At 53.4% G+C, this 20,909-nt stretch overlaps 1 protein-coding gene across 2 annotated transcripts; it reads right to left on the bottom strand.

Annotated features, from left to right (window-relative positions):
- Positions 1-4,230: 4,230 nt before the first annotated feature.
- On the bottom strand, positions 4,231-11,866 carry LAIR1 (leukocyte associated immunoglobulin like receptor 1). Of its 2 annotated transcripts, none has more exons than XM_081120189.1 (8): positions 11,778-11,866; positions 11,341-11,376; positions 9,695-10,018; positions 6,118-6,228; positions 5,979-6,021; positions 5,851-5,888; positions 5,577-5,629; positions 4,231-5,042 (listed from the first exon to the last, which is right to left on the bottom strand). In XM_081120189.1, the coding sequence occupies exons 1-8, from the start codon at positions 11,809-11,811 to the stop codon at positions 4,896-4,898; spliced, it is 786 nt and encodes a 261-aa protein (XP_080976315.1). In that variant the 5' UTR covers positions 11,812-11,866; the 3' UTR covers positions 4,231-4,895. The 2 variants fall into 2 exon arrangements, with proteins under 2 accessions (XP_080976315.1, XP_080976316.1); XM_081120190.1 differs by having other exon boundaries at positions 9,722-10,018.
- Positions 11,867-20,909: the final 9,043 nt, after the last annotated feature.

The following is a 20,909-nucleotide window of genomic DNA, read 5'->3' as shown; positions in this document are numbered from 1 at the left end:
TCCCAGAATCCCCAGCACTCCCTTGGGGTGGGAGGGGTTAGGAATCGTAGGGAAATGACTCACCCTCCTGCCTGTGGATCACCTGCCCAGGAAGAGCACTGCCAGAGAAACCCTGGGGGGGAAACGCCCACTGCCCAGATTCCTTAAGCTGCAAACCACCCTCAGCAGCAGACTCCCCGGGTGGCTTCCCTCCCCTACAGCAGGTTCCAGGCAAGTTCCCAGGAGACCTCCTAACCAGAGCCCCCTCTGGCCTTCTTTTGTATCTGACCTGTCCCATCCCAGTGTCCAGAACAGCTTAGAGGCCCTGGTCCCGCCACTGGAGGCTTAGGCCCAGGTGACACAAAGGAAGCAGGGTCTGCAGGGCTCCCAGAGGCTGGATCCCACCCAGAGTCCCACCCCTCTGTCCCTGTGGTCCTCCCGCTGCGTTCCAACTCACCAAGGCCCAGGAGGGTGGTGGGATGGGGGCACATCGCCAGCCTCTCAGTGTCTTCCCTGTCTCTGTCCTGGGTGAGGGAAAACAGGGCCCTGCGGGTCAGGAAGCGTGCAGGGTGGGTTCACAGGGGCCACCTCATGGGCTCATTTCCGTGGTTTCACAGGACGAGAGGTGGGCAGCTCCAGGCTTCCCCTATTCGGGTCCAGAGAGGCCTTGGTTTCTGGGAGGCATTTCTAGTGAGATATTTCATAACCAGGCTGAACCCAGGTCCAAATGAAACCCATATAGTACGAATTCATCAGATAGACGATAGATAGATGATAGATACATAGATACCCAGATATATAGATATATAAATAGTCACAGATACACAAATTGATATTTACATAGATAGATACAATGATAGACACTTAGATACGTGGAAACATAGACAATACAGGCAGGTAAACTTACTGGCTTATCATGTGGTCCTCACGGGCTGAATGTCCCCAAACCACACATTTCCTTACGCAAACACTTCAGTTTCTCATGTGTAAAAGGGAAACCATAAAACTCTTCTGCCCGGCCGGGCGTGGCTCAGCGGTTGAGCGCCGACCTAGGATCCGGGCGATCGGGGTTCGGTTCCCGGTCAGGGCCGGGGTTGCGGGCTGCAGCCGATCAATGACTCTCATCATTGGTGTTTCTCTCTCTCCGTCTCCTTTCCTTCCTCTGAAATCAATAAAGATATATAAAAACAAACAAACAAAACAAAAAACCTCTTCTGACACCTTCATGCTTTTACCAGGAGTGCATGGAGAGCTGAGCGCACCCTGGAAGGACACTCAGTCCGCCCGGAATATTCAGGAACCTTCCCCTACGAGTGCAGCCTCTGCCCCGTCTCCTCTGCCGAGGAGCCCTGTGCCCACCTGTCCGCCTCAGGTCTGAGTCAGACAAGCCCGGGTTTAGGGGAAATGCACCCAGCTAGCTGTGATGTTATCTTATGTGTCAACTGGGCTCCGGGACTCCCGGCACGGCGCTGTTTCTGGGCACGTCTGGGGGGCTGCTGAAGGAGATGAGCTTCCACTGAGTGAACTGTGATGCGCCCTCCCCAGTGTGGGTGGCGCCACCCAATCTCCAGAGGCCCCCAGAACAAAAAGAGGAAATAAGGGGCCGGTCACTCTCCCTTGAGCTGGCGGCCCCTCTCTCCTGGCTCGGGTGTCGGAGCTCTTGGTTCCCTGGCCTTCGGACTCCAGGACTCGCCCCCGCCGCCCCCGGTTGGTTCTCAGGCCTTGGACTTGGACTGAATGACGCCTCCGGCTCTCCTGGGTCTCCAGGGTCTCCAGCGCAGACGGCAGGTCGGGGGGCTTCCAGGCTCTGTGGCCCGGGAGCCTGTTCCTGCACTAACTGTCACGTCACTGTCTCCGTGTGACCTACATGTCAGCATCTGCTGGTGCTGTTTACCTGGAGAACCCAAACTAACACACTAACTGGTGAAAAGTAACAAAGAGAAAGAGAAATTCAGAAATTCAGTATAGTATGTAACCCCCAGAAAATAAGAATAAAGATAAAAACTCAAGTGTTAGGAAGCAGATCTCTGGAGGAAATTAATCTTGAGTAGAAATAGAACATTAAAGATCAGTACAAGTTAAAATTGAGCAGGGAGGCTGGGGACCCTCACTCTCTGAGCAGGAGAGAAACCTCCTGCCAGTGAGATGTCCACCCGCGCTGAGGTCAGGACAGCGGCTCCCGTGCCGCGCGGACTGGCCGGCAGGGGCAAGCTAACGAATATTTCGCTCCCGAGTTTTCCCCAGAAAAACGGAGAAAAGACTAGAACGTACTGCGGAGGGTTTCAGCCAGGATTCAATGCGCCAAAGTTTGATAGAACGAAAATAGCAGTTGTAATATTCTAAGGGCTGCCTGAGTTTTGGTTGGGCCTTCAAAATATTATTTTAATGTAGAATAGCATGTTTAATACCAGGTCTGTTATAGGCATGCAAGTGTGTTTTCTTTTTTTTAAAAGGCTCTAAATTAATCCAAATGGGACACGGGAGCCCCCCTAGCGGTTATTAGGGTAACTTCTCCTTTTAACCTGATGGGGCAGTGGGTCGGGTCCTGTAAGTGGCGGGAGACAGGAGGCAGGACACGTCGCACCCACTGCAAGCTCTGGCTCTGAGCTCTCCTGGCCAGGGGTCCCACTCCGGGGACGTGGCGCCGCAGATCCCAAACGTTTCTTTGTGGGGACAGCTCTGTGCAGCGTCCTTCGCAAGCCCTGCGGCCACCAGCAGTCTTGCTAAGTCACCGAGTGGGCATTTGTGCACAGGCCCTAACTCTGTTTGAACAGACATTAAGAGAGAACACAGGGGCCCTGGCTGGTCTGGCTCAGTGGTTAGAGCGTCAGCCTGCGGACTGAAGGGTCCCCACGAGCGATTCCGGCCAAGTGCACTTACCTCGGTTGCAGGCTCGATCCCTGGTGCCAGTTGGGGCGCGTGCGGGAGGCAACCAATTGGGGTGTCTCTCTCACATGGATGTTTCTCTCTCTCCCCCTCTCCCTCTCTCTGAAAAGCAATGGAAAGAATATCCTTGGGTGAGAGTTTAAAAAAAGAAATAACACAGGGGACATGGGAGAGAGGATGGATGTGTTCACATAGCAGATTCAGGAGACCCGCCCACGTGAGCAGTGCCCCAGGGGTCAGGGAGGTGGAGGGTGCCTCCCACCGGTGCAATTCGAGAGCATGGGGACAGACGAGGAAGAGCAGATGAACGAAACTAGGGTGATCTGCTTTCTGCACACCACAAAGGGGTGCTGTGGGGCAACAGTCACCAAGGGGGCCACACCCCGTCCCTGGGCAAAGGCCAGCTCACCAGAATGTGTGCCATCAGGGGAGAGTAACTGTTACGGTCAACAGACCCTGAAGCCTAATGACTCACCTGGGACAGAAGGTAACTTCCCACCCAGGTAAACTGGCGAGAGTCACTCCAGCTCCACTGTAGGGGTGGCTTAAAGTCCTGTGCTCAGCCCCGGCCAGGGTGGCTCAGTGGTTCGAGCGTGGGCCATCGCACCGAAGGGCCGCGGGTTTGATTCTTAGTCAAGGGCACGGACCTGGGTTGGGCGTTCAATCCACCGCCCTGCACGTGGGAGGCAAGCAATCGATGTGTCTCTCGCACACGGATGTTTCTCTCTCTCCCCCCCCTCCCTCCTACTCTCTCTAAAAATCAATAGAAAAAATATCCTCAGATGATTTAAAAAAAAAATCCTGTGATTCATAGGAAGTTTGAGGGGTAGTATGGCTGACAGCTCAGGAGACGATGGCCATTGGAGACAGTCACTCACAGTGCCCAGGAGGAGGTGGCCCGCGGGGAGGCACCAGGTTGGCCGAGAGGAGAGGAGGTGAAGGGAAATCGCAGGCAAGGGCCTTTGACGTGGTTTCCTCCAGGAGGAATCGGTGAGGCTGGGTGAGCAGGCTTAGGAATGGCTGCTTTAATCAGCTGAGATGACCCCGGGTGGGGATGGGATGTGGGAAACGGCCATGTCCCTCTGAGAGGACTAGCACGCCGAGGGACCCTCCCGTGCAGTCATGGCCTCTCCTAACCTTCGCCCGGGCCACACACGGGTCCTAACTGTGGGCGTGTGCATATGCGTTTGTACCAGTGTGTGCATGTGTGTATGCGTGTGCATTTGTGCATTCACGGGCATGTGTGTGCAGATGGGGGGTGGGGGGTGTGCTCTGCACCGTCTCCCAGCCAAGCGTCCCCTTAGATGTCTGCTCACTCGTCCCTGAGAACCACACTCAGATCAGAAATCATCAGTGCCTTTTTTTTTCTGTCTTTTCCCCTCACTATGTTTTGAGCATCTGTGGAGGCAGGGACTGGGGGCCAAGTACCCGTGTACCCTAGCTCCTCATGCAGGGCTGCCATGGTTGGGTCTGTGAAGACATTTATTGATGAACAAGGTGAGCAGGATCCAGAGAAAATGAAGCATCAGATATTAGCTGCATAAATATAGCCCAGGTTCACGGTCAACAAGTAGACTCTAGGAAAGTCTTTAGAGTCAGCTAAGAAAATGGTTCAAACAGTCCCTGGGGGAAGTTGGGGATTCAGGACATGTCTGGAATCAGCTGTGTGACTGTAGTAGTACTGTAGCTGGGTCTCTGGAAAAACCCCCCCAACAGTAGCTGGGTCTCTGGAAACTGCTGGAAAGCTATAATGGGTATCTGGAAACAGCCAGGTACCTGTAGCTGGGTCTCTGGAAACAAGTGTTCACAGGGGCTACAAGGAGCTGGTTGACCGTAGGAGGAGCCACCTGGTTAGCGAGCCTCCTAGGTGTTGAGGATCCGTCCCTGGACTCCAGCTCTTGCCTCCAGGAGAAATGACTAGATGACTTTCAAGAAAGGAATGATTCCATAGGGAAGCCCTCCAAGTGGCTGCTTCAGGCCTTTGCAAGAGTGACTTGTGTCTCTAGGTGCAGAGGCCAGGTGGTCCCGAGTCAGCGTCTGGAAAGGGCTGCGTACACGCTGGAATCAGCAGTGGGCTCTGTGGGCTGTGGGGACACAGCTTGGGCTGCTCTCAGGGTGAGGGCCCGCTGGTCCAGCTGGGCATATGTCACCTCCTGGGTGTCTTCTGCAGCAGGGCTCTGAGGGAAAGACCCAGGGTAGGTTAGTGTGGCCAAGGCTGAGGAGAGGGGCCTGTGGGAAGGACAGACTGTGGCAGCCAGCTTCCACGTGGCCCCTGTGATCCCACTTCCCAAGTCTCCATTGTGTAGTCCCCTTCCACATAGACTCAGAGTTGGTCTGTGTGACCAGTAGAACGTGGTAGAAGTGAGGGCATGTCGCCTCCCTGGAGAGGCCACAAAACACACTGCACTTCTGCCCTTTCCTCTCTGGGATCCCGCCCTCTGGGGGAGGCTACTGCCACGGAGAGGCCCACGTGTGGAAGAACTGAGGCCTCCCGCCCACAGCCCTATGGGTGTGCCATCTTGCACATGGAACTGCAGCCCCAATCAAGCCTTCAGATGAATGCAGCCCCGTGAGAGTCCGTGATCCAGAACCACCCAGCAGATTTAATCTGCTTCCAAATTCCTGACCAGAGAAACTGAGATGGTTTTGTGAAGCTGTTAAAGTTGGGGTACTTTGTTACGCAGAAATCAGTGACTAACACAAGGACTTACTGGGCTGTGCATCTCCCTCTTTTTCTCAGGAAGTTTGCAGACTGTGGCCACATCTGGAGGGGAGAGAACAGTGGTCAGTTCTTTGGGGTGGACCTTTGGTGGCAAGCTTGCTGGAAACCTCAGCAGTTCAGGTTTCATGCCCCACTATAGCTAGAACATCCTATAATGTTCCCAAATAATAACACAACACCCCCCCCCCCCCGCACTGCGTCGTAAACGGTACTCATCGCCCATTTCTCTTTCCCCTGGAGGTTCCCTCTCCTTGTCCCTTTACCTGGTGTGCTCTCTGTGATGTCAGCAGCTGGGCTGAGCCTGAGAAGAAAGAACAAGTGAGCACAGGGGGGCACCTGGAGGCAGAGAAGTGGGACGCAATCCGAGGGTGATTCTCGGGGGGGTCCTCACCTCTCCTGGGGCCTCTGCTCCTTGCCTTTGCCGTGCGGGGACCCTGAGGACAGTCAGGGTGTGAGTTAGGAGGGAAGCCCATCTTCCCAGCACCCCAAAAGCCTTCCCAGGTCGCCCCCACCCCCACCCTGAGACCTACCGTGTTTTTTCTGACGGCCACGATGAAGTAAGAGGAGGACCAGGAGGAGGAGACACAGGAGAAAGACCACAGAGGTCCCGACAAGAACATAAACATATTTCGTCATCAGGCCTGGGAAAGCAGGGAAGATGGAACCACAGTGTCCGCAGGGTGCGTTTGCTGAGCACCTACTGCGCACCATGCCCGCGCTGGGTGCCCGTCAGGCCCACACTCATACGTGCAACCTCTCACATGCCTAGTAGTCCTGCAACCGGGAACCATATTCCCATTTCATAAACCCGGGCTCCCGAGTGCTGGCGACAGCTGCGAGGTGGCCGCCACCTAGCCCCTTCCCTCCCGGCGTCCCCGAGAGGCAGGCTGCAGGCCCCTCACCGCGGCGGTTCCTGCGGTGAATGTGTCCCTGGTCTCCCAGGAAGGAGGAATCGGGCCAGGTGTCAAAGGCCCGAGCCGGACAGAGGCGGCTCTGGGTCTCCCTCGCTCCCCGGACCCTCACCTGTTCCCCCAGGAGGCACTTTCCGTGAGGACGGAAATGCCCCACATCTGTCCGCTCCACGTGGGCAACCACGCGGCGCTATCTCCCCATTGACACTTAAGTGAAGCAAATCGAAAAGCCAGAGCCTCCGCTGCACCAGCCGCATTTCCGGGGCTCAGCGGCCGCACCTGGCTCAGCCCCGCACCTGGCTCAGCCGCGCACCTGGCTCAGCACCGCACGCGGGAGCCTGCGGCGCGCGCCTCCTCCTGGGCGCCCTCCGCAAGCCCGGGAGCCTCGGCTGGGGTCACAGCAGCCTCTGCTAGGCGTGGAACAGCCCTTCTGGGACGGAGGAAGCCGAGGCCCGGCGTCCTCGCGTCGCCCGAAGCCCTGCAGTTAGCGGGCGAGTCGCCCCAGCGCCGGCCAAGGGCTAGGCTTGGCGCATGCGCTGTCCGTCCAGACCGACCGACTTCACGGGGTCCTCCTCTGCGCATGCGCGCCACCGCCTCGTTCACGGGCGGCGAGGCTGCGGTGCAGGGGCTCGTCCCAGCGCGGGATGCGAGTCCCCCTGCGCCCTCTTCTGGAACAGCGCCCCCGCCTGTCTCGGAGGCCGAGCCCTGGCTCCCCCTTAAGGAAGCGGGAAACTTCACGGGCCTGAGCGCGCTTCCCTCCACATCTGTGCCAGTCCACGCGCCAGGACCCCACCCGCGTTTCTGCACGTCCCTGCCGGTCCTTCCCTTTATGCCATTTACTACAATTTAAAATTGTGTGTACATGCAGTATGTGTATGACATACATAAGATGTATAACATAATGTATTTACATATTTATAACAAATTATATGATTATAGTAAATGTAAATATATATTTAAAATTGTGATTTCACTTATATATGCATAATTTAAATTATATAAACATTAAAAAATTTAAAATTAAAAGAACTTATACTATATAAGATATATAGTATATCAGTTATACATTTTATTGTATAATATATGGTGCACATTTATGTTAACACATATGTTAGTTTTAGTAATATGTGATATAATGTATAACAATGTACTCTATATTCATTTGTAATGTTACATTAATGTATTACTTATATATTAATATATAATCTAAATATATACACTAAGGTAAATTATAGGCCTGAAACTTTACATTGCAAATTTTACATTTATATTTGCACATATAGACATATAAGCATTTTTTTGTTCATTCTAAGTAATTCTCCCCATTAGAGTTGGGAGGACAGGGACCATTTCTACTCCTTCCCCCTGTGCATCAGGCCCGCCACAGGGGGATGTCTGCTGCAGACGAGGTGACAAAAAGGTATCTGCTCAATGGCAGTAAGAGCTTGTGCCCACGTCCCTGTTCCGCAGGAAGGGATTTAAGCGCGATGCCTCCCGCGCCCCCTCAATAGCCCTGTATCCAGGGCCCTCCCAGGGGGTCTCTCTTCCGCTGGGTGACTCGGCTGCTGTTCAAGTGTAATGATCAAGAGGTGCCTTCTCTCCTACTGTCCGAGTTGGGGCGCTGAGCTACATTTGTCCCTCTGTCCCTCTGTCCCTCTGTCCCTCTGTCCCTCAGTCCCTCTGTCCCTCTGTCATGCAGGGTAGAACCCTGCCCACAAGGGGGCGGTGCCCAACTGTGGGCGAACCCTGGGGTGTGGGTTCTGGCCACTCTGGGCTGGTTCTGCCTCTTCATAACCTTGTGTCTTTGGGCAAGAAAGTTTAGCTTTGTTTCTGCAGATTTTTAAAAAGCGGGGGCCCTGGCCAGCGTGGCTCAGTTGGTTGGGCGTGGTCTGATGCCCCGAAGGGTTGCTGGTTCAATTCCCGGTCAGGGCACATGCCCGGGCTGCAGGCTTGATCCCCCAGTAGGGGGTGTGCAGGAGGCAGCTGGTGGATGTTTCACTCTCACGTGGGTGTTTCTATCTCTCTCCCTTCCTCTCACGCTAAAAATTGAAAACATATTTTTTAAAAAGCAAGGGCTCTACAGGTCAGACAAGCACTGCCTGTCTGGCTGCTGCTGGCAGATGCTTTCCCAGAGCCCGGCAGAGTTCGTGAACCAGGCCATTCTGATTGCTGTCACAGTCAGAATGTGAGTGACACTGTGAGTGGCAGCCCCTAGCTGTGGTCTTACAGTCTCTGATCCTAGCCCTGGGCAGGGGGTTGAGCCCTGGAGCCTGACCCCCAGCACAGAGCCCCCCAAACTCCCTCTGGGCTGAGGTTCCTATTCACCAGCTGAGGAGGGGTGCTTTGTTTGTGTGACAGGGATCAAGCTGGGGGTGGAACTGACAACTGTGGAGGTTCCTGTGAACAGGGCAGGAGAACAGCTGGTGCTCTTGGGGGCTGCTGGGGTCCACCCCACTAGCCTGGCCCCTCTCCACCCTGAGAGTCCACCCACAGGCCACATCTGGCCCTTACTCAGTCCCAGACAACATCCTGATATATGGGGGTGGGGCAGGAGACAAGGAGAGCCCCTGCTCCATTCTGCTGTGAGGGGTGGTGGTCACTCCACTCACCTCCCACCCCCATGTTCCTCTTGACCTCACAGAATCAGCAGGGAGCAGCTCCTCTGAGGCCCCTGGACATGGGGCGGGTGAGCGTCCCCGAGGGACCCTGAGTCCAGGACATCTCTGGGGCTGACCACACACAGGGTAAAGACAGCTTCATCCCCCAAATCCCTCAGAGCACCGTCCTGCCTTGGTCATGGCCCCGGGACCACACGACCTGCCCAGTGGAGGGTGAGCCACACATTGCCTGGAGCCCCTAAGAGTCTGGCCCAGTGGAAGGGACAGTTTAACACCATCCTGAGGGAAAGGACACATGTCCCCTTGAAGGGGGTCTGTCCCCACCTGATCGCTGGGAGCCCACTCCCCACCCAGCCCAGAGGGACAGCTCTGTGCTCACTCTGATGCTGGGGCTCAGTGCCCAGGCCACCGTGGTGTCCAGATGGGACCAGGGCTCCAGGGCCCTGGGTCAAGTGTGAAGGTTGAAGGTCATGTGTGTAGAGGGGCAGGGGGGCCATGGGGCTGGGGGTCAGCAGGAGGGCAGGGAGCCTGAGAACAGAGACACAGCTGGGGACGGGGTGCAGGGACCTGGGACAAACCTGAGGGTGAGGAGGGGACGTCTTCACCTGTCACCTTCAGCTCCAGGGGCTCACTGCGCTCAGACCAGGCGCCCCCTTTTCTATAGAGGCAGCGGTAACTCCTGGCGGTGTCTTCGCTCGCTGCGGGGAGGTGGAATGTGGCCTCTGTCCCCAGTGAACCAGGTTGAGACACAACTCGCTGATCCTTAGAAGCACATCTTCCATTCTCGTCCTCCAGGCGGAATATGTCAACCCTGTCTGGGCTCCGGCACACGATGGTCACGGGCTGTCCCCGGGGGACCACAGGGCCTGGCTCAGCGCTGATGGAGGGTTTGGGCAGGGCCCCTGGGAGGAAGCAGAGCGGTCTCGGGTCTGTCAGGAGATCTCCACACCGCCCCGTCGCCGTGTTTCAAGTGCACACTTCTGTGGTTTTTGCAAACATAGGGTGCTGTGTAACCATCACCCCAACCCAGTGCAGACCATTTCCACCACCCTTCCCAAAATACCATCCCCCCCCCCGCCCCCTGGTGGCTCAGTTCTCTTCACTGCACCGTGACTTTCCCCACGTGACACAAGGACCTGAGTCCTGGTGGCACCGTGGGCTTTTCTCGCGGTGACTCGGGCGGTGTCAGAGCAGCCTGGGGCTCGGGGCATGTCTCCCTGCCCACAGCCACTTTCTAGGGGGACAGAGACGGCTGGGAGGGGGCAGAGGGGGAGGGGGGCCGGGTCACTGTGGGGACAGGAACGCAGGGCTCTGTGACAGTGGGAATGACCTGGGCCGGGCCCGAAGGGCAGCTGGGGGACGTTGGGGGACCAATGGGGCTGAGGGCTCCTCTGGGAGTCTAGCGTGGGGTGCGGCCCAGCCCAGATCTGCTCACAGGACCAGCGGGTGAGGATCCCCGCGCCAGGGCCGAACCCTGAGGGGCCCTCAGCTCTGGTTCTGCATCTGCCGGCTGCCCCTCGGCCTTTCCACTTCCTTGTCACTGAGGCTCCTGAAAACCCCAGTGTCCAAACCAGCCTGAGCGGGGCATGGGGGGGGTGGGGGGGTGCAGCCCTGAAACAGGAAGATGGCACCCAAGTGTCGCATCCCGGACTGGCTGCCGGCTGTGCGCCCCCCCCCCCCCCCCCCCCCCCGTCGCTTTCTCATTCCTGCCACCGCAGCTCAGCTCCCCCCATCCGCGCGCAGGTGCCTCCTCCTGCCGTTGGCCACAGAAAGACGGGGCGCGGGGGCCCGGCCTTCCCGGGCTGGGGTGAGCTGGGGGTGCCCAGGGAGCACAGAGGCCCTCAGGGGTTGTGCAAACCCACAGCCACCGCCCAGACGCCCTGGGGTGAGCGGGAGTCTGGGCGAGGGAGGCAGAGCGGACGCCTCAGTCAGAGGGGGAAGCTCTGAGCCAGCCCCGGGGCCAGGAAAGAATTAGCCCAGCCCAGTGACCGGAGCCCCAGCCTGGGAGGAGGTCCTGGTCCTGGGGGAACGGCCTTTGCGAAAGTGGCAGGAAGGTTAGGTCCCTGACGCTAATGAGCCAGAGGGCATGAGAGCAGGCGGGTCCCACACAGGGGCCGGGCCTCATTCTAGCTGCAGATGCATCGCGAAGGACTCCAGGGAAGAGGAACATTGTGCCTGAAAATAAAACTAAATTGTGCAAAACCAAATGAAAAGGCAGACTCACCCTCGTGCATGTGGGTCATCTGGCCCAGACAGAACACTGCAAGAGAAGGTCTAGTGAGCAAAACGCCCCGCGCCCGCTTCTCCCGGGGCTGCAATCAGGGGGCCTTCATGGAGGCAGCGGGCTCCGTCTCGGAGAGTTTCCCAACCACCCTCCTCAGCATTGCCTCCGAGCACAACCCTTCTTCCAGGCAGATCCCCAGCCCCCTCTTCCAATCAGGTGCTCAGCCTGCACCTGTCCCCACGCCCAGGGACCTGCTTCTAGGCCCGAACCTTCCGTGGTGAGACTTAGGGTGGGGCCAGAGCTGAGGGGACAGAGCCCAGGAGGGACCATGAGTCTCCTGGACTGGAGTCGGGACTGAGCAGGGATACAGGCGCCTCCCCAAGCCACCACCCTGCCCGTCCCTGGGATGCGGTCCCTCCATTCATTCCAGGACTCACCGAGGCCCAGCAGGGCGGTGGGACGGGGGCTCATGGCCAGCCTGCAGCCTGCGCCGTCCTGGAGTCAGAGGGGGAAGGACAGAGACTGCAGCTGACACAGGGGACAGGATGTGTTGGTCTGGGCGTTGGGGGCCCTTCAGGAGGTTGCTACCGCAATGCCCTTGCAGAAGGGGAAGAGCTCTCTCCAGGCCTTTCCACAGCGGAGGGATGAAGCTTCCTAAACGATCCCCCCCTGCCCCTCCCATGCTCGGGTGGGGCTGGACTCACCTCGGGGTAAACCCTTGCGTGGGGCCCACTCTAATCTACGGGACGAGGCAGAGCGTGGATTTGTGCAACCAAATGCCTTCAGTGTGAGCTCCAGCTCCATTACGAACCATGTGTCTTGGGCAAGGCCTTACCCAACTCTATGGGGAGATTCCCTCACATTCAAGACAGGAAGCCCGCAGTCTCCCTCCAAGTATGTGACGCTTATGGTAAATTCCCGGCAAGACACTGAGTGCATTAAAAATATCCTGCTGATGCCAGGGCAGCTGGCTCCGTGGTTAGAGCACTGGCCCGCGCATGGAAGGGTCGCGGGTTCGATTCCAGGTCAATGGCAGGAACCTGGGTTGCAGATTCGATCTCAGGTCCCAGTCAGGGTTCATGCAGGAGGCAAGCAGTCGACGTTTCTCTCTCACATCGATCTTTCTATCTCCCTTCTACTCTCTCTAAAAATCAACAGGAAAAAAATATCCTCCAATGAGGATTAACAAAAAAATAAAAATAAAATCCTGCTAACATGAGTTCTCTTCCCATCCTGCCCCCAGTGGCGCTGGAAACAGGAGAGGGTAGGGTGACCCATCAGCAAATGCAAAATCCTAAAGGGATTGAACGGTCAGGAGACAGGCCTGGGGAGCTGGGCCTGGGGCTGGGGCCACACAGGGCGCCCGCTGGGTGCCGGGAGAAAGGGCAGGACGGGGGTGGGGGAGGTGTCTGTGCCCCTCGCAGCAACAATGGCAATTATCTGGCAATATAGACGCCTCACATCAACTTTCCGTACACTTTAAACTCACACAATGTTCTATGTCAATCATCTCAATTTATATAAAAAACATGCGTCTGCATCAGAATACACGGCATATTCCGAAAATATCCCGGCACGGGCACTGCTGCGGAGCAGGGCTCCTCTGGCCTGCCATGGGTTAGTGACCCTCTGGGCCAGACGGGTGCTCCCCAGCTGGCCCCTGCGTTGGTGCAGCCCTGGGTCTGGCTCTCACGCACCCAGCAGCTGCTCACCTCTCAGAGGCCCCTGCTCCGGAGCGTCCCCAGCGTGGCTCAGCCAAGTGAGTGTCTGCGGTCGGGTCCACAGGACAGACCCGGACTCCAGAGTGCCCAGGGGTCTCTGCTTCTCGGTGTTTCTAGGAGGCTCAAATGCAAAGCCCCCCTCCAGTCATACAAATTAGCCCCCTCCTCCGCACTTCCCTCCTGCTGGGAGAACTGGGGTGTCCAGCCCAGGAGGCCCCCCGGGGCCTGGGGTGGACTCACCCACTCCCGTCCCGATCCTCTGCCTCCGATGGAGCCAGGGAGGGGGAAGACCTCAGGACCGCTGGCCCACCGTCTTCTGAAGCTCGGCCCCACCCGGACTTCGCGTCTTCCTGGCTGTTAACCTCGGTGGCCTGGCCAACTCAGCTTCCCACGGGCGCCCGCCTGCAGGGCAGGATTTCCCACCGCCCCCCCCCTTCCTTGTCTGGACGCACAGGGGGCAGGGGCGGTGAGTGGGGGGCACACTCCTCCCCCAGCCCCGGCTGCACTGAAAGCAGGCGGCGGGCAGAACTAACAAGCGGCAGGATGTGGTGCGCTGGGCTCCCCACCACAGTTTAAGCAGAAATCACACAAACGGCCGGCGGGCTTCCTTCTGCTTGCTTAGGTGTCAGATCTTCCCCAGGTTGGGGCTGAGGGAGGGGCCCAGCTCTGCAGCTGCGGCTCAGACAGGTGAGCGCTGACCTGTGACCCAGGAGGTCAGGGTTGGGTCAGGGCACAAGCCCAGGTCACGGGCTTGAACCCCAGCAGGGGGCATGTGCAGGAGGCAGCCGATCAATGACTCATCATTGATGTTTCTCTCTCTCCTTTCCTCTCTCTGAAATCAATAAAGGTATATTTTGGGGAAAAAGAAAAGAAAAGAAACCCCCTATGAAGTCAACATCCTGCAAGAAAACCAGAAAATCGATAAAAATAGTATTTGTCTCTGTGGTGTACCCAATCCTGCTCCAGTACTTCCCCTCCTCAACTAGACAACACCCAAAATCTGTGCCCAGATTTATACTGGTTCTTTGTAAATATAGTGTTACCACATATATATCTGTGCATGTATTTTTAAAAATATCTTTTTATTGATTTCAGAGACAGAGGAAGAGAGAGAGAGAAACATCAGCGGTGAGAGTCACTGATCGGCTGCCTCCTGCACGCCCCCGGCTGGGGATGGAGCCCGCAACCCGGGCCTGTGCCCCGACCGGGAACCGAACTGGGACCTCCTGTTCCTAGGTCCACGGCAGCCGGGCTGTGTGCATGTACTTTTAATTCTAACTCATGTCACTTTAAACTTTAGGACAGAGTGCAGTTTTCAAAGTGATTTTTGAAACCTCCTCAAATACAGAGTATGTGCTAATGTTTGTTTTTGTTATTGAATGTATTGGAGTGACATTGGTTAGTAAAATTATACAGGTTTCAGGTGTACAGGTCTGTAACCCATCACCTGTACCGTGTATCGGGCGCGCACCGCCCCGGGTCCCGTCTCCTCCCGTCACCACTTCTCCTGCCCTTTAGCCTTTACCGCCCCTTCCACCGCCTTCCCTCTGGTCACCCTGACCTGTTGTCTGTGTCTATGAATTTTGGTTTTTTCTAGTTTCTCGATCTGTTGCTTCCGGTTTCACATCCCACATATGAGTGAAATCCTATGGTGCCAATTTTTTAAAACTTTTATTTATATTTTTCAATTACAGTTGGCATACAATATTATATTAGCTTCAGGCAAACAGCACGGCGGTTAGACATTTAGGTCATTTGTCGCGCGCTCCCCTCCGGAGGTCTAGTGCCGCCCGGCACCCGGGCCCATCCATGGTTATCACAGCATCGCTGACGACGCTCCCCGGCTCCGCACGTCCCTGTGGCTGCTCTGTAGCTGCCAGTGTGCACTTCTCAACCCCCCGCACGGTGGCCGGCAGTCGGTCAGTGTCCGTGAGTCGAGAGGGCCGCTTTGAGGCCTCAGCGCCTCTCTGGGGCGCACATGCGTTCCTGCTGCTACAAACCGGGGCGCGTGCGGCCGTCTCCTCCTCCTGGGCGTTTGTTCAGCTTCTGTGGGTACCGCTGACAGCTTCCAAAGTCACGGTCTCAGTTCACCCCCAGGGTTTTCCAATGTCCTGGTTAATTCTCGCCAACCTCGCGAAGCTCCCACTTTTTACTTTAGCTTCGCGGCTGTGGGCAGAGGCATCTTGTGGTTTTATGCGCTTCCTTGATGACTAATGCAGCTGGGGACAGTTTCCTACGGTTTGGGTCATTTGGCTATCCTTTTGATTTCTGTGACATGTCTAGTCAGGCCTTTTTCTTATTTCTTCATTCCAGTGGCCTGACCGTCCTTCAGGGAAACAGTGCGGAGCTTCGAGCTCCCTGCCGTGCCTCTGGCTTCTTGCCAGGTGCCTTCGCTGTCAGGATCTGCTCGTCCAGTTGAGGTTCCACTCTCTCGATGGTGTATTTTGAAGAAGAGAATTTCCAAGTCTCATTATAGTCCAGTTGATCTATATTTTTATTATATTTTATTTTTTATTGATTTTAGGGAGGAGTGGCCTGGGAATGTAGATGTTTGAGTAAATGAACCGGGAAGTATGTTCAAAAATGCTGATGAAAGTTCCACTCCCAGAAATGTCTGACTGGATGTTTTTAGACTAAACTTCCCACTGGGGGTGGGCAGTAGAACATCTGTTTCTAGACCTCAAGAGCTTTCAAGACAGATATAATTTATAGTTTTAAGGTATAAATGGGGAAGGAAACTGAGAAAGAGGAACATATTGTTTGCGGTTAGTTTTACATGGATGGTTTGCTGATTCTGAAAGTAAATATAGCAGATGACAGACCAAAAATCTGAGTGGAACTTTTGGAAGTCTCATTAAGCAAAAATTTCAAATTGGAAGCATCAACCAGAAGGGTCCATCATGGATGAAGTACCCCATAAACACCCCAGGATTTAGGTTGGGTCCCTAAAGAGTCACATACTGGAATAAAAGTTATCTGGGCAGTAGCAAGACCTGTGAAGGGCAGAAACCCATTTTTTGATTTGTTTTTTTAAAAAATCTTTAAATTTATTTATTGATTTGAAAGCAAGAAAGAGAGTGGGGGGGATTTGGTTTCCACTTATTTATGCATTCATTGGATTGATTGGTTGATTCTTGTATGTGCCCTGACTGGGGACTGAACCCTTTAGTGCATAGTGCTCCAACCAACTGAGCCACACCTGCCAGGGCTTAAGTGAAGATGACTGGTCTCTAATCTATCTGCCCACCAGAAACAAAAGTAAATCTTATCTGGAGAAATATAACCATAGAGAGTGGCAAAGTATCTTTTTAAAAAGTCACACAGTTTGGGGCACATAATAAAAAACAATAAGGCAGTCCTGGCTGACAAATACTGTATAATCTCATTTATATGTGGAATCGAAAACAGCCAAACTCATAGAAACAGGGAGTAGAATGTTGGTTACCAGGGGCTGGGACTGAGGGAACGGGATATACTGTTTAAGGTTACAAAGTTGCAACTAGTAGTTAAATAACTCCTGGAGATCTAACACACAGTACGGTGATTGTAGACGGTGATACTGTGTTATAAGCATTTAACTTGCTAAGAGACTTAATTGTTCCCCCACAAGAAGAAATTGTAATTATGTGACACCACAGAGGTGTTAGCTATGCTGCAATGGCAAGTGTATTACAACATATAAATGTATCAAATCACTATGTGGTACACCTTGCACTTATACAATGTTACATGTCAAATATATCTCAACTTTAAAAAATCTAGCATCTCTCTCCAAAGTACAAGTTCCATTCCATGGCTAAGGCTGATAACTAAATACAATTTGGCAATAAAATAAGTAAAAACTAGCTACTTAGTGTCATTTCTCTGCTCAGAAATATTTGAGGGTTTCCCATCCCAGCTAGATTTACAGGGCTCCGTGTCTTCTACACCCCTCTTGTTTTACTGTTCTTATTGCTGCTCCTCCAACCCTCCCCCTCTCTGACTGCTCTGATAAACACTGACACCTGTGCCATGCCTTCAACTCATCTGCCTCAGGACCTTTGCACCTGCCGTTCTCTCTGCCTGGCTCACCCCTCCACTCTTCCAGCCTTACTCCAATGTTCCCTTCTCGTTTACCCCTCCCAGACCATCCTACCTAAACCTGCCCAACCCCCTCCAGATTTTAGGTTATCTTTTGCTGTTTTTTTTACCCTCTTTTCAGCTTGCTAACCTTGTTATGTATTTTACTTATGAATATTTTTTACTGTCTGTCTCCCCCTAGAAAGCACAAATTTTTCCCTGCAGTGTTTCCTGCTGTGTTCCCTAACCTAGAAAAGTCCCTGGCACATCATAGGTATTCAATAAATACTTCTGAATGGTGATGACTAAATAGATACATGCAGAATATACGAAATATAAGGGAGCACCTCATGCATTATTATTAAATACAATTCTAGAAACCAGATTTCTCTATTTGAATCCTGGCTCTGCCACTTACAAGCTCCATAACTTAGAACTCTTGTGAATATTCAATGAGTCAATATGTTCAAAGGGCTCAGTCAGAGTCTAACATATAACAAGGGCTCAAACACTGGTGATTAATATGAGTGTTATCATCATTGTTACTGTTGTTACATTTATATGCACAAAACAGCACTATCAGAGAACCAACATTCTTTCAAGAACAAAGTGTTTACAAAAATTAACCACTCATTAATCCACCAAGGAGATCTCAAAATAGTCCATAGATTTCTTCTAAGTCAAACCATATTCTCTGACTCCAAAAATGGTATCAGAAATCAAAAATTAAAAGATTGAAAAACATATGTTTTTTCAAAATCCCCCAAATTTCTGCCTAACTTGTGAGTTACAGAGTTAAAAACAAACAAACAAATCAGATGTTATGAAATATTTAGAAGAGAACACAGAGAGAGTGATTCATATCTAAACTTGTTGGATGCACTAAGCGTCATACTGAGGGGGATTTTTATGGTCTCAGTCTTTTTTTTTTTTAAAGAAAATATGAAGTTTGGGGAGCTAATTGCTGAGCATGCAACTTTCGGAGCTAGAAGGGAAAAAAGTGTGTGTGTGTGTGTGTGTGAGAGAGAGAGAGAGAGAGAGAGAGTCTAAGGGCAAAGGCATTCACCAAGGTACGTTATCATGACATTTTTCAAAAATGGAGAAAAAAACATTTCCTTGGTGAGAGAAAAAAGACAGTTATATTTAAGTTTCAATAGTCGTCATTACATCAGACTTCTCATCGATAACTATGGAAGTTAGAAGATAATGGAAAAGTACATTTTAAAATAACCTATGCAGGGACTAGAGCATCTCTGGGTGCAACTAATTGAGCCACACTGGCCAGGGCTAATTTTATTTATTTTAAAACAGATTTATTGAGGTATAATAAATATACATTTTAAATCTGCACATGTTTGATGTGTACCACTCAGTGAGTTTGGACCCACTCAATAACCTTTGTAAATCACCCTCATGTGCATTCACTGTTCCCTTCCTTCTTCACGACAGCCCAGTTAGGGCATTTTTGTCTCCATGCTACAGATGGGGAGGTGGAGGCTCTCTGAGGGGAAACTTTGTGCTCACCTGTGGTTACCTGGCCCCTGTCCAGGAGGCTCAGAGCTGTATCTCCTGGGGCTACGAAGAATAAAGACACCTCTTGCGCGACCTCTAGTGGCCACCGTGGTGCAAGTCTCTTCCAAATCGAAGGAAAAAATGCTTTTTGATCTGACAAATTCACTTTTGCATTCAGTAACTACTCACTGATCTTCTCCTGCGTGCAGACACTGATAGAGGCTCCTGAGATGCATCGATAAACCAAATAGACAGAGATCTCTGCCCTCGAGGAGCTTAGGTTTGTGAAGAAAGAGACGGTCCGCCATCAACATAACACACCCATCCTCACCAGAAAGCTGAGACCTTCTCACTGCAGGAAAGGCGCCCTTCCAGCAGCTTGCCGCACCCTCAGCAGCTCTCTCCCTTCTTTCTAAGAGTCAGGGCTGCTCTGGGCCTGGACCTGCCTGTCCTGGATGTGGGTCCTGGAGCTCACACAGGGCTCCCCACATGCCAAGTTTCCAGGACGCTCTGTTGAAAATGGAGCTTGTGGGATGGCGAACCCCAGTGTCGCGCAGTGACCCACCCCGCTGTGCATGGAGGCCCCGATGCTCTGTGCCGGCTACATCATTCCCCGGCGCCACAGACGTCTCCACTTCTCTCCTCTTTCCCAACACCCTATATGTAAGCTCTCAGAGGGCGAGACAGAATCAGAATTTCCTCTCTGTCCCTGGTACCCAGGAAAGGGGCTGAAATTCCGGAGGCCTCAAGAGCCCCCTACTTAGTACATAAAACAAACAAATTGGGTCATTGCGATCGGGTTTCTATCAAAGACCAGACCATTCTGTGGGGGCTAGGAACTGGCCTGCAATTAGGCATCACTGAGGAGGGAGCCGGCCCAGGGACCATGGCGCAGTCCTAGGAAGCGGCCCAGAGACGCTGCAGGAGCTTTCAGAGGCAGCCGAGTGGTTAGAGCAGAGCCCCTGGAATCTGCAGGATAATTACCATGGAGCCCAGCAACCGGCGGGAATCAGAGAAGGGCCCCAAATACTGCTATTGGGAAATGTCTAGAGACACTTTTTATTCTTTCTCTCTCTCTCCCTCTCCCTTCCTCTCTCTATAAAATCAACTTAAAAAACTGATAAATTTTTTAAAAATCCAAATTCTGTGCTAGCTTCCAACGCCCCCTGTATTAGTCTGCTCGGGCCTCCATAACCAAGCGCCACACACCAGGCATCTGGGACAGAAATTCATTGTCTCATGATTCTGGAGGGTTGGAAATTCAGGCTGAAGGTGTGGGCGGGCTGGTTCCTCCTGAGGCCTCTCTCCTTGGCCTGTAGACGGCCATCTCCTCCCTGTGTCCCCACATGGTCATCCTCTGTGTGTGTCTGTGTCCTACTCTCTTCTTATGAGGACAGCAGTCATATTGGACTAGAGCCCACCCTAATGACCTCGCTTTAACTTAATTACCTCTTTAAATGCCCTCTCTCCAAATATACAGTCACGTCGAAGGTCCTGGGAGTTAGGGCTTCAAGGTGTGAATGTGTGGGACACAGTGCAGCCCACAGCATCCCGATAATTACAGGTATGTTCCTGGTGGTCTTTGGCTGTAGAGCAGACACTGAGGAAGGAAAGCAAGAATTCTAGGGGGGCTGAGGGAAAGGGGAGGGGAGTCCCAAAGATTTTCACGACACAAAGAGATGACAGAGATACCAGCGGAACGCCTGGCCTGGCAGTAGCCAGAATAACACAGGACCAATGCCATGAATATCTCTCTCGGTTCCCACGACCTCGGAGTCTGGACAAAGTGGACTCAGCCCCATGTGCCACGGCCTCTCCTCCCTTGGTCTGCGGGTCTCAGCTCAAGCCCTGTGCCCCGGGAGGAAGTGAGTGACTCTGAACTGGACACTGTGGATGGTTTTTGGTCTTGTTAATTCTCACTGGAGGATATTTTCACATTGATTTTGAGAGAGAGAGAGAGAGAGAGAGAGAGAGAGAGAGAGAGAGAGAGAAAGAGAGAGAGGAACATTGATGTGTGACACATCGATTGATTGCCTCCCGCATGGGCTTCCATCTGTTGAACAGGGGATCAGGCCTGCAAGCCAGGTACCTGCCCTTGACTGGACTCAAACCCGAAACCCTTAGGTTTGCAGGCTGGTGCACCAGCCAGGGCGCCAGATGGATGTTTTGACGCCCTGAAATCAAGGCAGTTGGAAAACCTCAAAGTGGCAAGAAAATCCGATCGACTCCTGACATAACCAAGGGGAAGGGGAAGGAGAGGGGACTCAGACAAGTGGA

This window comes from Miniopterus schreibersii (genome assembly GCF_964146895.1).
Source record: "Miniopterus schreibersii genome assembly, chromosome: 18".
Lineage (NCBI taxonomy): Eukaryota > Metazoa > Chordata > Mammalia > Chiroptera > Miniopteridae > Miniopterus > Miniopterus schreibersii.
This window is presented reverse-complemented; position numbering and strand designations above follow the sequence as displayed.